The sequence below is a fragment of the Theropithecus gelada genome, chromosome 11, assembly GCF_003255815.1.
Source record: "Theropithecus gelada isolate Dixy chromosome 11, Tgel_1.0, whole genome shotgun sequence".
NCBI lineage: Eukaryota > Metazoa > Chordata > Mammalia > Primates > Cercopithecidae > Theropithecus > Theropithecus gelada.
In genome coordinates, this window is record NC_037679.1 from 113547878 (window position 1) to 113567350 (window position 19473).

The window sequence follows — 19473 nt, forward strand, 5'->3', positions numbered from 1 at the left end:
CTCAAGGTTGCTGGGATTGCAGTCACCTGCCACCACGCCCAGCTAATTTTTGTATTTTTAGTAGAGACATGGTTTCATCAAGTTGGCCAAGCTAGTCTCGAACTCCTAACCTCAGGTGATCCACCTGCCTCGGCCTCCCAAAGTGCTGGGATTACAGGTGTGAGCCACCATGCCCGGCCAACGTGCATAAATATATAGGGTATTTCAGTGGGAGATCACATTTAAAACAGTCAATGTTTGTATTAGTCTGTTTTTCGCACTGCTATAAAGATACTACCTGAGACTTAGTAATTTGTAAACAAAAGAGGTTTAATTGACTCAGTTCTGCATGGCTGGGGAGACCTCAGGAAAATTACAATCATGGTGGCAGTAAAGGGAAAGCAGTACCTCTTCTTCACAAGGTGATGGCAGAGAGAGTGCAGGGGAACCTGCCATTTTTTAAAACCGTCAGATCTCGTGAGAACTCTCACACTATGACAAGAACAGCATCGGGGAAACCACCCCCCATGATCCAGTCACCTGGGAGGTTTCCCACTCAACACATGGGGATTATAATTCAAGATGAGATTTGGGTGGGGACACAGAGCCAGACCATATCAGTGTTCAACAACCAGCTTTTCCCTCATCATTGAAATAGGTTTCTTTTTCATCATAACACCATGTGTAGTGGCTTGAGTTCAGTGATAATTGATATATTTATGAGTGAAAATATAAAACATATTTGAAAACTAAAACCATACTCAGCAACATGAAATGCTCATGTAAAGAGGATGGTACTAGACTATTTGAAGCAACAGCAGATTTGTCTCTGCCTCATATTCTGTAGCATGTTGATTAATTGATGCCTAAAATTATTTTTTCCTTTAGCAGAGAAGAGTTTGTATTTAAGTGAAATATGTGTGATTCTATTACATTTTTCTTTAATATAAGCACTCTTTAGTTCTAAATTTTACTTCTTTTTAAAAATGATTTTTGATTGATAAATGACCAAAATAAAAGATAAAACAATTTTCTGTTAGAATTCTCATTACTGATTTCATTTCCAGGGACTGAATGATTGATGATTAAAATAAACTTTTTTTTTTTTTCTGTTGGGGGAAGGTTAGAGATGGAGTCTCCCTTTGTTGCCCAGGCTAGTCTCAAACTCCTGGGCTCCAAGTGATTTTCCCACCTTGGCCTCCCAGAGTGTTGGGATTGTGTGTGCACTTGGACTAAAACTCTTGATGATTACTCTCTGAGTTCTAGGTGCTACTAGGGCCTATTCTTTGGTGTCTGGAAGGATGCTGGGACAAAATGACTCTAAGACCCTATGGGGACCATATACAGATAATCCTGAGTGGAGTCATCGCAGAATCCCTCTGAATAGTATACTGGAGGGTTTAAGTCTGAACTGTTGTTACCTTGGCCTTAATTGTAGTCAGCCATTCTAATATTGGAAATGTAGAGTTTTTTCAACAGATTTAGTTGAATAAACCAATACTAAACTAGGAACCCGGTTGCAAAGATTTTCTTATATTAATGTACAATTATACAATAGGAGATAGAAAATACAGGCATAATAACTTTTAAAACAGTGAAGTGAGGAAAGTGAGTATTTTATGGCTTATTCTGTGGTAGCACTGGGTAATAGAAATATATGTGAACCACATGTCGTTTTAAATTTCCTAATGCCACATTAAAATAAAAAAACAGGTGAAAATAATTATCTTTGGTTTTACCTAATATATTATTATTTCAGCTTTATCAATTTACAAAATCAGTAAATTGTACTTTTTGATGCTAAATCTTACAGATATGGTGTGTATTTGAGACTTATAACATTTCTCGATTCAGACTAGCCACGTTTCAAATGCTCGGAAGTTACATGTATCTAATGGATATATGTATTGGATGGTACAAAACTAACCCATCAGGGTAAATAAACACTCTCAATTCAAGTATCAAGCAATTTTGAGTATCAGGTTTTATGTATTTATTTTTTACTTTTTTTTTTTTTTAAATTGTGACTGAGTCTCACTCTGTTGCCCAGGCTGGCGTGCAGTGGCACGATCTTGGCTCGCTACTCTGCGTCCCAGGCTGAAGTGATTCTTGTGCCTCAGCTTCCTGAGTATCTGGGTTACAGGCTTGCGCCACCATGCCCATCCCAGCTAATTTTTTTTTTTTTTTTTTGAGACAGAGTCTCACTCTTTTACCCAGGCTGGAGTGCAGTGGCATGATCTCAGCTCACTGCAGCCTCCCCGGCTAATTTTTATATTTTTATTAGAGATGGGATTTCACCATGTTGACCAGACTGGTCTTGAACTCCTGGCCTCAAGTGATCCACCCACCTCAACCTCCCAAAGTATTGGGATTACAGGCGTGAGCCACTGTGCTCGGCTCAGGCTTTAAATTAAAAGTTAAATTGATCATTACAGAAATGCAGTTGAAAACCACAAAAAACCAACACCGCATGTTCTCACTCATAGGTGGGAACTGAACAATGAGATCACTTGGACTCGGGAAGGGGAACATCACACACTGGGGCCTATCATGGGGAGGGGGGATAGGGGAGGGATTGCATTGGGAGTTATACCTGATGTAAATGACGAGTTGATGGGTGCTGACGAGTTGATGGGTGCAGCACACCAACATGGCACAAGTATACATATGTAACAAACCTGCACGTTATGCACATGTACCCTAGAACTTAAAGTATAATAATAAAAAAATAAAAATAAAAAAAAAGAAAACCACAAGATACCACTTCACACTCACTAGGATGAATTTAATAAAAAAATGAAAATAGTGTTGGCGAGAATGTGGAGCTGGTGATTATACAACATCGTGAATACACTAAATTCCACTGAATTGTACACTTTCAAATGGTTAATTTTATGTAATGTGAATTTCACTTGGATGACTAATATTAATTTAAATGAAATAAAGTTAAAAATTCATTTACTCAGTAACAGTAACAATATTTAAAGTGTTGAGTAGCAGATATTTGGCTAGTGGTTCGTAGGGTTGCAGTGACCTTGGCAGTGGACCATGTAGTTCTGTGGCAACGTTGGTATTCCACAGAAGAGATGGCGACTCTAAAAAGCGTTATTATTTCTTGGTACTCAAAATATGTGGTAAAATTTTAAATTTTATATATAGAAATCATTAAATGCTGACTTCTCATGGTCAGAATCCGTAGGTGAAAATTCTTGTTGCAGCCTATTTGAGGACCATGCCATTCATCAGGTTGTTGTATGAATTAAATACTAATTTCAGAGCAATGAATATGGCTAATTGCCTCTATTCAGGGGTTCCCATAGCCCTGTGCTTTAATTAGGCCTTACTGTACTCCTTTGAAGTTACTGCTTTATATGTATGTTTTGCTGAACATATAGAAGCTCCTTTAGTATAGTAACTATATCATACTCATCCTTATACTTCTAGCATATTGTGTAATACTGGACGTAGATAAGTATTTGAACTAAAGTCTTGAATCATTTCTATCTCTTTTTTAACTTAGTATGCACCATAGAGTAAGTAAACATTTTTCATAGAGATGCTGAGGGCCATAAGGAGCCCGCAGAATATATTTTGTATGTCAAAATAAAGAGAGTAATTATTAATGGATACCATTTAAGAAGAATGATTTTTTTTTTTATCAGCATCAGTAAACATATAGCTGTTTAGTTCTGCTAATATACTTAGTAATATCTATGATTTGCAAGATGCTTCTGGAAATATAAATATTCATAAATATACATCTCTGTGTTCAAAATGGAAAGTGTGAGTTGGGATAAGCATATAGATATGCAGTTAAGTGTGAGGGCAGCCTCAAGGGAGAATTAGCCCTTGTCCATTTGGGGCAGATTTAGAGAGACTTTATGAGGAAAGTTACAGTTTTTACAAATAAAGGGCTGTGTTGTGATTTTAGCAGCTTACAATTGGTAGAGGTACCTCAATTAAAGGAAAGAGCCTGAGGCATCCGATTTTTTTTAATGCTGTTATCTACATGAACTCTTACAAGATAAACCGCCTGGGGATAACATGATGAATATATTTGTTTTTTAACATGACAAATTTATATGCTTAGAGTTTGGTAAGTCAGAAACTAAGTAAATTGGTTAAATGACTAATAGAAAAGTCGTCATCCATCCATCTGTGGACGTTTCTGTTTTGTTTTGTTTTAATTACCAGGGTTCATTTGTTAGAAGACCTGCAAATTTTTTTTTTTTTTTTTTTTTTTGAGACGGAGTCTCGCTGTGCTCCCAGGCTGGAGTGCAGTGGCGTGATCTCGGCTCACTGCAAGCTCCGCCTCCCGGGTTCACGCCATTCTCCCGCCTCAGCCTCCCAAGTAGCTGAGACTACAGGCGCCCGCTACCACGCCCGGCTAGTTTTTTGTATTTTTAGTAGAGACGGGGTTTCACCATGTTAGCCAGGATAGTCTCGATCTCCTGACCTCGTGATCCACCCGCCTCGGCCTCCCAAAGTGCTGGGATTACAGGCTTGAGCCACCGCGCCCGGCCAAGACCTGCAAATTTTTTTCCCCCAAGATATAATTAGAAATCACACACTTACACCGTGGTTAATTTGTATATATTAATTCTGGTGCTACCTGAACATTTTGCATTCTTTGGCAAAATAGCACATCTGTCAGGTGACTCGGGTAGTTAACCTTTTGATTTCTTAATATTGCAAGTACAGAAGGCTAAAGAGGCAGTATTTGAAGGATATTGTAGAGCACTGCATATGACCAACACTGAGCATGTCTTTTCTAAGAGAAAGGCTGGATCTAATTGTTTAACAAATTAATTTTATTTATTTTAAAAATATTAAATGTAGTCCGTATGGGTTTTCATCTGAAGCTTAAGAAATTTGTAAGAAAGTAATTTACAAAGACAAGGCAGGTGTGGTGGAGCACACCTCCTAGCTCTGTGGGAGGCCAAGGCAAGTGGATGGTTTGAGCCCAGGAGTTCAGGACCAGCTTACCCAACATAGTGAAACCCCCTCTTTACAAAAAATGCAACAACAACAAAATATTAGTTGAGCGTGGTGGCATGTGCCAATAGTACCGCAACCTGGAAGGCTGAGGTGGGAGGATTGCTTGAGCCTGGGAGGTCGAGGCTGCAGTGAGCCGAGATCATGCCACTGCACTTCAGCCTGGGTGACAGACTGAGACCCTGTCTCAAAAAAAAAGAAAAAATACATTAAAAAGTCAATATTGAACTTTTCTGTCACCTGTTTTAATAGTGTATAACGCTAGGAAGTCGACTGAAGGTTTTGAAGTAACACGTATCATAAGAAAAATACTTCAGAAATCCAGGAATCCAGCTTGGCATGGTGGCTCACACCTGTAATCCCAGCACTTTGGGAGGCCGAGGCAGACAGATCACATGAGACCGGGAGTTTGAGACCAGCCTGGCCAACGTGGCGAAACCATATCTCTACTGAAAATACAAAAATTAGTCAGGCATGGTAGCACACACCTGTAATCCTAGCTACACAGGAGGCTGAGGCACAAGAATCACTTGAACCCAGGAGGCAGAGGTTGCAGTGAGCGGAGATCGCACCACTGCACCCCAGCCTGGGCAACAGCAAGACTGCATCTCAAAAAAATAAAAATAAAATTCAGGAATCCAGTCATCGTCAGGATATCTAATTCTTTGTTGCAAACACAGCTTAGTGCTCCTGCTATAAAAATGATTAATTCAAAACCAGATTTTTCTGGGAAGAAGATCCCACTATTTTTGTATTGCGTATAGTGGAAATAGCAGTAAACTGGGAGGTTGTGAAACTTGTTGCATTTTCAAGCTTTGTCTAATGTATGTCATCTTACTTGGCAACTTCATAAAGTGAAAAGACTACTAGTCCCTTATGCTTCCTTTCTGGAATTAGTTCTATTGTACTAATTTACTTCTGAAAATACTAGATACTCATTTAGATTTTTCTCATGCCCTACACAGTATGCCTGACATTATTTCTGTTTTATATTCTTTTAGTGTGTTGTTGGTGGCTGCAATGCCAGCTTTGCTTCTCAGGGAGGGCTAGCTCGTCATGTACCCACACACTTCAGTCAGCAGAACTCCTCAAAAGTTTCGAGCCAGCCAAAGGCCAAAGAAGAATCTCCTTCTAAAGCTGGAATGAACAAAAGGAGGAAATTAAAGAACAAAAGACGACGCTCATTACGTAAGTGTTACATTAAGAAAATCTGATGTATTTGATGGTTTTAAAAGATATCTTGGGCTTTTGTGCAAATCCACTTGGAACTTCAACTCCTCTTCTATTAAAAGTAATAAACAGGTAGGATGCCCATCTGTCAGTGTGAGGGAGAATTCAGTGGCACATGTTTATAGTAGCTAACGGAGTATATGTGGCCTTCAAATATAAACTGTGGCCTTCAAATATAAACTGTATAGATTTGGGGGCTTCTCTGATTCTCTTCTAAAATAACATTTAAAATATGGTAACATTGGTATTTCTAGAAATATTTTAGAAAATTTGAACATGTTAAAAGTAAATATCAAGTAAAAGTTAAGTAACCTGTCTACTCCAAAGTAGTGTGCGTACCTGAGCTATGAGGTAGAGGCTGCAGTGAGCCGTGATCACGCCACCACACTTGAACCTGGTAGACAGAGTGAGACCCTGTCTCAAAAAACCAACAACACAAAAACCACAACAAAGCAATGTGTGTGGATAACAAAGCAGTATTTTTTTTTTTTTTCCCTGAGATGGAGTCTCATTCTGTCATCAGGCTAGAGTGCAGTGGTGTGAGACAGGGTTTCACTATGTTGGACAGCCTGGTCTCAAACTCCTGATCTCAGGTGATTACCTGTCTCGGCCTCCCAGAATACTGGGATTACAGGCGTGAGCCACCGCACCCAGCCCGTAGCAAAACAATTTGAATGTAATGTGTGTCATAGTACCTAGTCTGTTGTAACATATATGTACAATGTTTATGTGCTTATTTGCCAAAATGTGTCCTTGATGTTTAGGATAGAAAATAATTAGATGTTAAGGCTTGTAAATGCTGGGAGCAGGAACAGACTTTGAAACCTCGGAGTGTAGCTGGTCACTGCTTCTTTGCATCAGCTGGTTAGTTTGTGGCCTTTTTTTGGATGGAGTCTTGCACTGTCGCCCATGCTGGAGTGCAGTGGTGTGATCTCGGCGCTCTGCAACCTCTGCCTCCCGGGTTCAAGGAATTCTCTGTCTCAGCCTTCAGAGCAGCTGGGATTACAGGCACCCGCCACTACGCCCGGCTAATTATTGTATTTTTAGTAGAGGCGGGGTTTCACCATGTTGGCCAGGCTGGTCTTGAACCCCTGACCTTGTGATCCACCCGCTTTGGCCTCCCAAAGTGCTGGGATTGCAGGTGTGAGCCACTGTGCTCGACCAGCTGGTTAATTTTAACTATATATCCTCAATGAAGAACTACCAATGGGTGAATGAGTGAATGAAGCTGTCATTGAAAGGAAGTCCACTCCAGGGGTGAATTAGAAAGAAAAAATAGATTGTACTTTACCCTTTCTCTGGGGATTGATTAGTATAGACAAGACTCCAGACACTAATTCCTGACTGTGAAATTAGTCTGTAAAATACTGAAAATCTTTTTGTTACTATAGAATTATAGTGGACAAATGAACAGACCAGAAAACTGTTTTTTTTTTTTTTTTCCTACCTCATTAACTGAGAAAAGCAAACTTTCCTAAAACTCTTAGTTTCATTCTTGCTTTTTTTTTTTTTTTTGGATGCAGGATCTTACTCTTGCCCAGGCTGGAGTGCAGTAGTAAGATCATGGCTTACTGCAGCTTCAGACTCCTGGGCTCAAGCAGTTCTCCCACCTCAGCCTCCAAGTAGCTGGGACTACAGGCCTGAGACACCATACCTGGCTAGTTTTTATTTTTTGAAGGGATGGGGATCTCTCTGTGTTCTCCAGGCTGGTCTTGAACTCCTGGGCTCAAGTGATCTTCCCACTTCAGCCTCCCAAAGTGCTAGGATTACAGGCATGAGCCACCACACCTGGCCTTAAGTTTCTTTTTTGTTTAAGTAATCATGTTTATTTTTAATCAATGTTGGCTATTTATGGTACCATTTTCATTTTGACCTCCTTTATAAAAACAGAAATTTAACATTGTAATTTTACTTGTGTTAATATCGAGTATCTTGCAGTTGCACACAGAAAATTGCTAAATATATATTATGGTACTCAAAAACCAGATAACTTCTCCACCAGTTTCACCTAACCTCATTATTATTTTAGTCTCAGTGTATACACAGTAATCATTTAAATTTTCTGACTTTTCACATTATATACTTGGCAATATCTATGCAATTTGCTACGCTTTGTCTTGTAAAGAGAAGACAGATTCAGTTAAATACCCAGTTCTTGCTTAGAAACAAAGTACTAGTGCCAGCTTAAGTATATGTTTCTTTTGACGGTGGTGTTTTTCCTCATACTAACTTAGCTTGTAAGGCAGGCTGCATAGGGAGAGTTGGCAGAGAGAGGTGGTGGATGAAAATACCTTTTTGTCGTCTGTTTTACTGAGGAGAATGGGGTTAGTCCTGAATATATTACTTTATGAACTTTAAAAAGGATCCAAGGCGTTTTCACTGTGGGGAGCCATTGTTAAGACAGTGCTGTGATTTGAATTAGCATGGTTGTAGCTGCTGCAGTTCACTCTTTCTTTAAAAGTATACATATCTGTAGCGGTTAACTTTACCTAGTATCTTCCTCATGTAATTCAAGAAGATAGTTTTTATGTAACTGTGAAAAATATACCTTATAAATTGCAGCACTGTAGCAAATGTAATTTTCTGTTTGATAAAAATTTTTTTTTAACCTTTTTTTTTTTTTTTTTTTCTTTAGACAGAGTCTCACTCTGTCACCCAGGCTGGAATGCAGTGGTGTAGTCATGACTCACTGCAGCCTTGACCTCCTGGGCTCAGGTGATCCTCCCACCTCAGCCTCCCAGGTAGCTTGGGCTACAGGCACACACCACCACACCCAACTAATTTTTGTATTTCATTTTTGGTAGAAATGGGGTTTTGTCTTGTTGACCAGAGCTCTTGAGCTCACATGGTCCACCCGTCTCAGCCTTCCAAAGTGCTGGGATTACAGGTGTGAGTCACTGCACCCGGTCTGATAAAATTTAAATATATATATATATATATTTTTTTTTTTTTAATTTTTATGTATTTTTTCATTATTTTAAAACATCTTTAAAAAGCATTTTTAATGCTTTTCAAAATATACTTTAAAATGGAAAGAATAGTATAATAAATACTTGTATTTCTCTTCACTTAGAGATTTACCAATATGGTACATTTGTTTTATCTTCCTACCTATATACTTTTTTGGTCATGGACCCAAAATTCTTAAGATGCATCTCCCAAGCATAAAGATATTTTTCTACATAACCACGTCATCATCATTGCACCTAAGGAGAAGATAAATCATACAATATATGTAATTTTGAACCACGGGAAAATAGAGTTTCTATTTTTGTCGTTTCCAAAGTTTTTCTTTGAGGCAGAGTCTCACACTTACTGCCCAGGCTGGAGTGCAGCGGTGTGATCTTGACTCACAGCAACCTGTAATGTTAGGTTGTCAGTTTGTGATCTTTCAACCTTTTTGTTTCGTTTTTGTTGTTGTTTTTTTGAGACAGGGTCTCACTTTATTGCCCAGGCTGGAGTGCAGTGGTACAATCTTGGTTCACTGCAACCAGTGCCTCCCAGGTGCAATCAGTTCTCGTGTGTCAGCCTCCTCAGTAGCTGGGACTACAGGCACACACTACCATGCCCAGCTAATTTTTGTATTTTTAGTAGAGATGGGGTTTTACCATGTTGGCCACCAAGTCTCAAACTCCTGGCATCAAGTGATCTGCCTGCCTCGGCCTCCCAAAATGCTGAGATTACAGGCATGAGCCACTGTGTACAGCATCAAAGGTTTTAAATTACATATCTTATTAGTTAAAAAAATACTGAGCACACAGTCTTAACATATGTAATTTATACATTGTATACGGGTAATACTACTAATGTGCGTTATGCAAAATTGCCAAGAAGGAATATTGAAAAAGAATGAGATGAAGAAATTAACAATGGTGTTATATTCTTTAGTTACTCTGATGGATCATGACACACACCTACTTTGGAGACTACTGTTCTAGTTTGGTATTCTTGATATATACATTGCAGATAGTGTGGTTAAGGTCTGAATGCACAGGCTGAAGATTGAGGGCTCCTTTCATTATTGTGAATTTAAGTGATGGCTTCAGTGTTTAAATTTGAGTGAGGAGTGGTCAATTTGAGTGATTTAGAGTGATGAGTTATTATTTTCCCCAAGTGTTTATTCTTCTTAGGAAAAAGCATGTATTTGGAGAGCTTGGAGAAAGTACACATTTTTTTTTTTGAGTAGCCCACTGATCTAACAGGAAAGTGATGTATTTCTCAGAACTCTCTCCTGCCCAGCCCTGCAAATGTCAAGTACTTTTTTCTTTCTGATTTCCCATTGTCACTGCATTCTTAGTCTTTTGGGTTCTGCTCATTTTTTTCTTTCTTTCTTTTTTTCTTTTTGAGACGGAGTCTCACACTTTTGCGCAGGCTGGAGTGCAGTGGCGCGATCTCAGCTCACTGCGAGCTCTGCCTCCTGGGTTCACGCCATTCTCCTGCCTCAGCCTCCCGAGTAGCTGGGACTACAGGGACCCGCCACCACGCCCGGCTAATTTTTTGTATTTTTAGTAGAGATGGGGTTTCACCGCGTTAGCCAGGATGGTCTCCATCTCCTGACCTTGTGATCCGCCCGCATCAGCCTCCCAAAGTGCTGGGTTTACAGGCGTGAGCCACCGCGCCCGCTGGGTTCTGCTCATTTATTACTAGTTGGTGTTTTGTTTTCTCTTGAGGAAATATCCAGAGAAAAGAGCTGTTTGTTTAGGTATGTTCTATTTAATGTGCCAACTGGTGAAAATATTCCCCCATAAAAGCTGTGGTGAATTTGTGTAGATGTTTTGAGAACTCTTTGAATAGCCATAGTGTGGGAAATCAGCATATATGTAATTCACAATATGCTGTACCAGGGAATCAAGCCAACCCTTTTATTAGTAAAATTGAATTTTCAATTACAGATCTTGAAAAATTACATGTATTAGTAGGCTCCACAAATGTAAAATAATCAACGTATGTATTTTGAGCAACTTTCTTATTAGGAATAAGAATAGAACAATGTATAATAATAATTAGTGGGATGAAAGTTGAAATTTGAAAAATGTTCTTACCAAATTAAATCTTCAGTGTATAATTTTTTTGATTACACTAAAATATTGCCTACTGTGTATTTGTGAAACAATTTATTCTTTAAAAAAAATTCCATGGTGGAACATGCCTGTAGTCCTAGCTACTCAAGAGGCTAAGACAGGAGGATCACTTGAGCCCAGAAGTTAGAGACTGCAGTGAGCCATGATCACACCACTGGTCTCTAGCACCTTGGGCAGCAGAATGAGACTGTGTCTAAAAGAAAAAGAAAAACACCAGTGATATAAACTTATTAATATAAATGGCCTTATTATTTACAAGGCATTTTTATATGCATTTGTTTTATTTAATTACAATTGAAAATTGTTAACGATAATTTACATTTTACAAATAATGCACAGTGTAATGCAGGTTAAGTAGTTTGCCTGCAGTCACACAGCTGATAACTGGTGGAGTTGATTGGCAGCTTTGGTGGACTGATTGGTGTCTGAAAATTTTGTTTGTAATTTTATTAGATCATTGTTCGAATAGTTGTTCATAATCAAGAAAATACTTGTCAAAAACCTCAAAATAGGCTGAGTGCAGTGGCTCATGCCTGTATACCCAGCACTTTTGGAGGCCAAGGTAGGCAGATGACATGAGGCCAGGAGTTCAAGACCAGCCCAGCCAACATGGTGAAAACCCAGCTCTACTAAAAATACAAAAATCAGCCGGGCTTGGTGGTGTGCGCCTGTAGTCCCAGCTACTCAGGAGGTTGAGGCATGAGAATTGCTTGAACCTGGGAGGCAGAGGTTGTAGTGAGCTGAGATGGCGCCACTGCACTTCAGTCTGGGTGAAGGAGTGAGACTCTGTCTTTAAAAAAAAAAAAACCTCAAAATAATATTATTGTCTTGTCAGATTTGTACAACTTGAAATTACATGGTAATACAGAATGTTCATGAAATTTATTTTGTATGTTTGGCAGTGGTGAGTTTGAGATCCTGATACGTAGATGATGTTCCTTAGATTGCTGAAAATACAGACCTTATGCTGAGGAGAGATGTTGGGGAGATGTTTATCTTTATCTACTAAAGATAAAGTTTTATGAAAAATGAAGTAGCTGAGATGTGGAATCATGAGGTTTAAGGTTAGAACTTAACTCACCAAGGGTCAGAATTAACCCACATTCACTCATTAGTTGAAATAATGCTTTTGCGTATTAGTCTTCTTATCTAGAGTCCATGTTTTGTCAGCAAATAATATCTTGCATTTAAATACTATTGATAGGTACATATTTGTTAATTGTGTCAGTCTTTATTATTACTGTTATGTTTTTCTAAATATTCTTTACTTTTTTTTATGTTGACTTTTAGCACGGCCACATGATTTCTTCGATGCACAAACACTGGATGCGATAAGACATCGAGCCATATGCTTTAACCTCTCAGCTCATATAGAAAGTTTAGGGAAGGGACACAGTGTTGTTTTTCATAGTACTGTAAGTATTCTTTTATTTTTTCAAATTAAATATAAAGCTTTGCAAATTATATTTCCACAGTCATTTCTAAATCTCTCAAAATCTAAGAAAATACAATTTAACAAAAATCACAAAACCTTTTGTTTTATCAGTATTTAAAGTATTGTATTATTGGTTATAAAGCACACATTTCCTGTAATTTTACATATTTGTGATTAAACCGAATGTGTTAGCCTTTAGTTTGAGCTACTTAGGAATAATGGGGTGACACATAGTGCTACTAGGCATTACTGGACTCTGACATTAGGTAAACCAGGTGTCTTTTCTCACCTGGTTTCCTCATTTGCAAAATTAGAACATGAGACTCCTTTTACCTCTAAAAAGTTTCATTCACATTTCTGTGTACTGCATGGAGCCACCCCTTACCCCACGCACCCATCCAAAGTTTATGTTAAAGAGAAAATAAGATTATATTTGCTATCAGAGCTTCCTGAGGGAAGGGATTTTAGTCTCTTTTGTTCCACTGATCTAGCCCAAGTGCCTAGAAGTTTGCCTGGCACATGATAGGCACTCAATATAGTTATTGAATGACTTATGTTGTCAACATAGAAGAAGAAAAGTACCAAATTTGAAGAAGAATAAATGCAGTTTATTTTTTGTTTTATTAGAAGTTGTAATAGAGAATTGTTCTTTCTTCCATGCCTCTTTTCATTTTGTTTTTCAGTCATTTTTAAATTGGTGTAGTTTGGTGTAATTAAGTTAATAAATGTACATTGTAGATCATACTTTTGGTGATTTGAATCTCTGAAAAGTATGTGTTTAATTTTGGCTGACAAAATACAGGCTGGGCTTGGTGACTCACACCTGTAATCCCAGCATTTTGGGAGGCCTAGGCAGGCGGATCACCTGAGGCCAGGAGTTCGAGACCAGCCTGGCCAACATGGCAAAACCCTGTCTCTACTAAAAATACAAAAAATTACCCAGGTGTGGTGGGCACCTGTAATCCCAGTTACTCGGAAGGCTGAGGCAGGAGAATTGCTTGAGCCCAGGAGGCGGAGGCCGCGGTGAGCCGAAATCACGCCACTGCACTCACAATTGGCCTGGGCAGCAAGAGCGAAACTCCTTCTCAAAACAAACAAACAAATACAACCAGGCTTGGTGGCTCACACCTATAATCCGAGTACTTTGGGAGGCTAAGGCAGGCAGTTTGCTTGAACCTAGGAATTCAGTACCAGCCTGGGTATTGGCAAATCCCTGTCTCTACAAAAATATGCAGAAAATTAGCCAGGCATAGTGGTGTGCACCTGTAGTCCCAGCTACCCGGGAGACTGAGGTGGGAGGATTGGCTGAGCCCGGGAGGTCAAGGGTGCAGTGAGCTGTGATCGCGGCACTGTACTGCAGCCTGGGCTACAAAGTGAGACCCTGTCTGAAAAAAAAAAATTGTAAATACACTAAATTTGGGTTACTTTTATTTTTTATATTTCAATTGAAAAATGCATGAGAATTGAAATACAAAAGGTCCTTGTTGATATCAGTATCTTGTTTGGTTTGAATCTCTGTTTCCTTCATCTCCTATAATAAAGAGTTTTCTTTTCTTTTCTTTTTTTATTCTTTTTCTTTTTTTTTTTTGCATTTTTATGTTTTCTTCTACATGCAGTCATCCCTCCGTATCCATAAGTTCTGCGACCATGGTTCCAACCAACCACGGATTGATAATATTTGCGGGGACAAGAACCACAATAAAAATCATACAAATTAAGAAGTACAATGTAACAACTATTTATATAGTATTGACTTAATTATATGGGAGATTTTGCATAGATCATATGCAACACCATGTTATTTTATATAAAAACCTTTTAGAGCATCCTTGGATTTCACTATTCAAGGCAGTTGGAGATGTCCTTGCTAACTTCCCAATTATATATAGCTTTCCTGTTATTTCTACCTACTTGTTTTTCTTTTGAGACAGAGTCTTGCTCTGTTGCCCAGGTTGGAGTACAGTGGCATGATCTAGGCTCACTGCAACCTCCACCCCCTAGGTTCAAGCGATCCCCCTCCGTCAGCCTCCCAAGTAGCCAGATTACAGGTATATGCCACCACGCCCAGCTTCTTTTTGTATTTTTATTAGAGATGGGGTTTTGCCATGTTGGCCAGGCTGGTATTGAACTCCTGACCTCAAATGATCTGCCTGCCTTGGCCTCCCAAAGTGCTGGGATTACAGGCATGAGCCACCATGCTCGACCCATCTTGAGTTAATTTTTTATATGGTGAGAGCTCAGGTAGAGGTCCAGTTTCATTCTCTGGCATATGGTTAGCCAATTTCTCCAGTGCCATTTATTAGGGAGTCCTTTCCTCACTGTTTATTTGTGTCAACTTTTTTGAAGATCAGTTGGTTGTAGGTATGCAGTTTTATTTCAGGGGCTTCTATCCTATTCCATTGGTCTGTTTGTCTATTCTTTTTTTTTTTTTTTTTGAGATGTACTTTTGCTCTTGTTACCCAGGCTGGAGTGCAATGGCATGATCTTGGCTCACTGCAACCTCTGCCTCCTGAATTCAAGCGATTCTTGTGCCTCAGCCTCCTGAGTAGCTGGAATTACAGGCGTGTACCACCACGCCTGGCTACTTTTGTATTTTTAGTAGAGACAGGGTTTCTCCATGTTGGTCAGGGTGGTCTCGAACTCCCAACCTCAGGTGATCTGCCCACTTCGGCCTCCCAAAGTGCTGGGATTAACAGGCATGAGCCACCACGCCTGGCTGTTTGTCTGTTTTTGTACCAGTATTACACTGTTTTGGTTACTGTAGCCTTATAGTGTAGTTTGAAGGCTGGTAAAGTGGCGTCTCTGGCTTTGTTCTTTTTGCTTAGAATTGCCTTGGCTCTTTGGGCTCCTTTTCATTCCATGTGAATTTTAGGATACTTTTTTCTAATTCCATTAAAAAAATATTGGTAGCTTGATAGGAATAGCATTGAATCTGTAAATTCCTTTGTGCGTTGTCACCATTTTAATGATACTGATTCTTCCAGTCTGTGAGCATGGCATGTTTTTCTATTTTATGTCATCTATGATTTCTTTTAACAGCCTTTTGTAGTTCTCCTTGTAGAGATTGTTTACCTCCTTGGTTAGATGTATTCCTTGGGGGGTGTGTGTGTGTTATGGTAAATGGGATTGCATTCTTGATTTGGTTGTCAGCTTGAGTGTTATTGGTGTATAGAAATGCTACTGATTTTTGTACGGTGATTTTTTTTTTTTGTATCCTGAGACTTTGCCAAAGTTATCAGGTTTATGAGCTTTTTGGAGAAATCTTCAGGTTTTTCTAGGTGTAGAATCATATTGTCAGTGAAGAAAGTAAATTTGATTTTCTCTTTTCCTATTTGGATGCCTTTTATTGATCTTACCTGATTGATTGCTCTGGCTAGGACTTCCAGTACTATGTTGAATAGGAATGGTGAGAGGGGACATCCTTGGGGGTTTGTTTTTTTTTTTTTTTAAACATTTATTTTTATAGAGACAGGATCTTGCTGTGTTGCCCAGGCTAGTCTTGAACTCTTTGCCTCAAGCGGTCCTCCTGTCCTAGCCTCCCAAAATGTCAAGATTACAGGTGTGAGCCACCATGCCCTGCTAATATCCTTTGTCTTTCTTCCCCTTTCCAAGACAGGGTCTTACTCTGTCACCCAGGCTGGAGTGCAGTGGCACAAATATGGCTCACTGTAGCCTCAATCTCCTGTGTTCAAGAGAGCCTCTCACCTCAGTCTTCTGAGTAGCTGGGACCACAGGCAGGAGCTACCACACCTGGCTAATTTTTTTTATTTTTGGTAGAGGCAGGGTCTCACCATGTTGCCCAGGCTAACCTTGTCTTGTTTATGGACTAAATTTAAATGGAGGCATGCTTGACATAATGTAGGTTATTAAATGTATCTTGTAAATTAATTTATGTTTTTAGTTACCACATAACCAGTGTTGTCCCCTAACTTGAATTTTTCAGATAATGAAACTAGGGACTAAAAAGGTTGTATTACCTTTCCTAGTGTGATCTAGTATAGTTGTGTATTGTTGTTTGTTTGTTTGTTTGAGACGGAGTCTCGCTCTGTCGCCCAAGCTGGAGTGCAGTGGTGCGATCTCGGCTCACTGCAAGCTCCGCCTCCCGGGTTCATGCCATTCTCCTGCCTCAGTCTCCCAAGTAGCTGGGAATACAGGTGCCCGCCACCATGCCCAGCTAAATTTTTTTGTATTTTTTTTAGTAGAGACAGGATTTCACCGTGTTAGCCAGGATGGTCTCGATCTCCTGACCTCGTGATCCGCCCGCCCCAGTCTCCCAAAGTGCTGGGATTACAAGCGTGAGCCACTGTGCCCGACCAGTTGTATATTGTTAATACACAGGGTTTATGGACCTTTACCCCCACGCCATTCTTGGATTCTAGGATGAGAACTCTTGTGGTATTTAGATTGATATGTGTGATACTACAGGGAAGATAGGTCCTGCTTGATGCTTGCATGGGAGCCTTGTTAGGAGCTCACCCTTTCGTTCCTCCTGTGTTGTCAATTTATTGACAGCAAATATACCAATTAAATGGACACTATTAAATAACTTTAAAAAAAAGGCAAGATAGAAAATGGAGCAATAGTTAGGTATCAGTACAACAAGTTTTAGAATATTTAAGGGTAGAATTGTATATTTTGGAAATTAGATAAGGATATAAAGGAGAGAGTGATACAACAAAATTTGGAGTGAAAGGCAAGAAAGTGGAAAATTAAATGCAAAGGAAAGGAAACTTTCTGAGATTGGGAGACACGAGAGACATGAATTTGAGGAAAGGTATCCTTATTCTCTTTTAAAGAACATAGGAAATACATTTATCTAAACAAGGATGAAAGAGTTGAGGGGGGGAAATACAGGATTTGGAGACCAGAAACAGTTATTATGGCTGCTCTGGGGATTTTGTGGGGATTCAGCAAGGTTAGGGCCTTGCTCAGCAAGGCTGGTTGAAATCCTCCTTTGAAATTCGGGAACATAGTTTTATGATATGGTAGGTCTGTAATTAGATTTTTTTTTTTTTTTTAAGAGGTCAGTAAGATGTCACCATGTCCAGAGTGTGGCATTAGAGCTAGTTCATTCACTTATTAAGTGTTTTAAATATTAAGGTGCTCATTAAAAATTGAGCACCTACTGTGAGCCAGGTACTAATGACATAGCAGTGAACAAAACAGATTAAAATCAAACAGCCAAACAAAAAAATACCATGCAGTTACTCTAATGGAAGAGACATGATAAAACAAGGTAAATTAGTAAAATTGTAAAAACTTGTAATGAGAGCATGAACCATTCAGTTATTAGTGGGGGATAAGTACTTTAGCCAGAGGGAAGATGAGGCGTAACCTCCTGAAGTGGGACTATGTCAGGTATATTAGAACAACAGTGAGTAGGCAGAGTAGGCAGTGTAGCTGGAGGGAACAAGGGAAGAAGAGAGAGTAGGAGTTAAGTTTGAGAGGTATTAGGGAGAACCTTGGTGGACTAAGACCTTAGCTTTTATTTTGTGTGAGATGGGAAGCCATTGAAGGGGTTTGAATAGGCATGGTCTGATTTTGTTTGTTTGTTTTATTTTTTTGAGTCAGAGTTTTGCTCTGTCTCCCAGAGTGGAATGTGGTGGTATGATCATGGCTCACTGTTGCCTCAAACTCCTGGGCTCAAGCAGTCCTCCCTCCTCAGTCTCCCAAGTAGTTTGGTCTGTAGGAGCACACCACCACGCCCGGCTAATTTTTTGATTTATTTTTTTTTATAGAAACGACGTCTTGCTAGGTTGCCCAGGCTGGTCTCAAACTCCTGGGCTCAAGTGATCCTCCTGGCTTTGCCTCCCAGAGTGCTGGAGTGAGCCACCGTGCCTGGCCTGGTTTTTAAAATAATATATATAATGTTTTTTTGAGACAGAGCCTTGCTGTGTCGCCCAGGCTGGAGTGCAGTGATACAATGCCGTCTCACTGCAACCTCTGCCTCCCAGGTTCCAGCGATTCTTGTGCTGCAGCTTCTTGAGTAGCTGGGACTGCTACTAAATTAGCATCCCCATGCCCAGCTAATTTTTGTATTTTCAGTAGAGACAGGATTTCGCCATGTTGGCCAGGCTGGTATCGAACTCCTGACCTCTAGTGATCCACTCGCCTTGGCCTCCTAAAGTGCTAGGATTACAGGCATGAGCCACCGTGCCTGGCCCTTTTATTTTTCTCTTAGTAAAGAAACTTGCTGTCAATAATTTTTATTGAGGTATAATTTATATATAATAAACTGTACCCATTGAAAGTATACATTTCTATGAGTTTTGAAAGTTGTACTCACTGAGGCAAGCACCATCACAGTTAATAGAATAGTCCGGCACTCTGAAGTTTTCTGGTGTAGCTTTGTAGTACATTCCTACTTCCACCTCCTGCCCTAGAAAACCTACTGTTGTTCCTTTCCCTCATGCAGGCTTTAACATGTTCTCTTTGATTTCTGTGTTGAGAACAAATTGTTAGAAAGTCAAGGGTGAGAGTAAAGGGGAATTTGTCTTTTCAGTATTTCAAGAGAGAATGATAGTGGCTTAGACTGGGATGTTTGCAGTGGAGATAAGGGTTGGATTCTGTTTATCTTTTGGAGTTAGTGTGGACAAGAATTATGGATGGATGAGATATTGGATTTTAGAATAAGAGGCGATAGAAAATATGGGAATTTTTAGTGTATTTGTGGTATTTATAGGTATTAGACTGGGTGAGATTACCTAGGAAATAAGTGTAAATAAAGAGAAAGCATAAGGATTGAAGTGTTTG

General features: G+C 39.5%; 1 protein-coding gene across 2 annotated transcripts in view; it reads left to right on the forward strand.

The window, feature by feature from the left end:
* The window catches only part of AEBP2 (AE binding protein 2), an 83671-nt gene that overhangs the window by 49978 nt on the left and 14220 nt on the right, over positions 1–19473 (forward strand). For both annotated transcript variants that reach the window (XM_025402956.1, XM_025402957.1), the window contains exons 4-5: positions 5976–6162; positions 12576–12700. In XM_025402956.1, coding sequence (XP_025258741.1) covers positions 5976–6162; positions 12576–12700 — 312 coding nt within the window. The remainder of the gene's footprint in view (positions 1–5975; positions 6163–12575; positions 12701–19473) is intronic.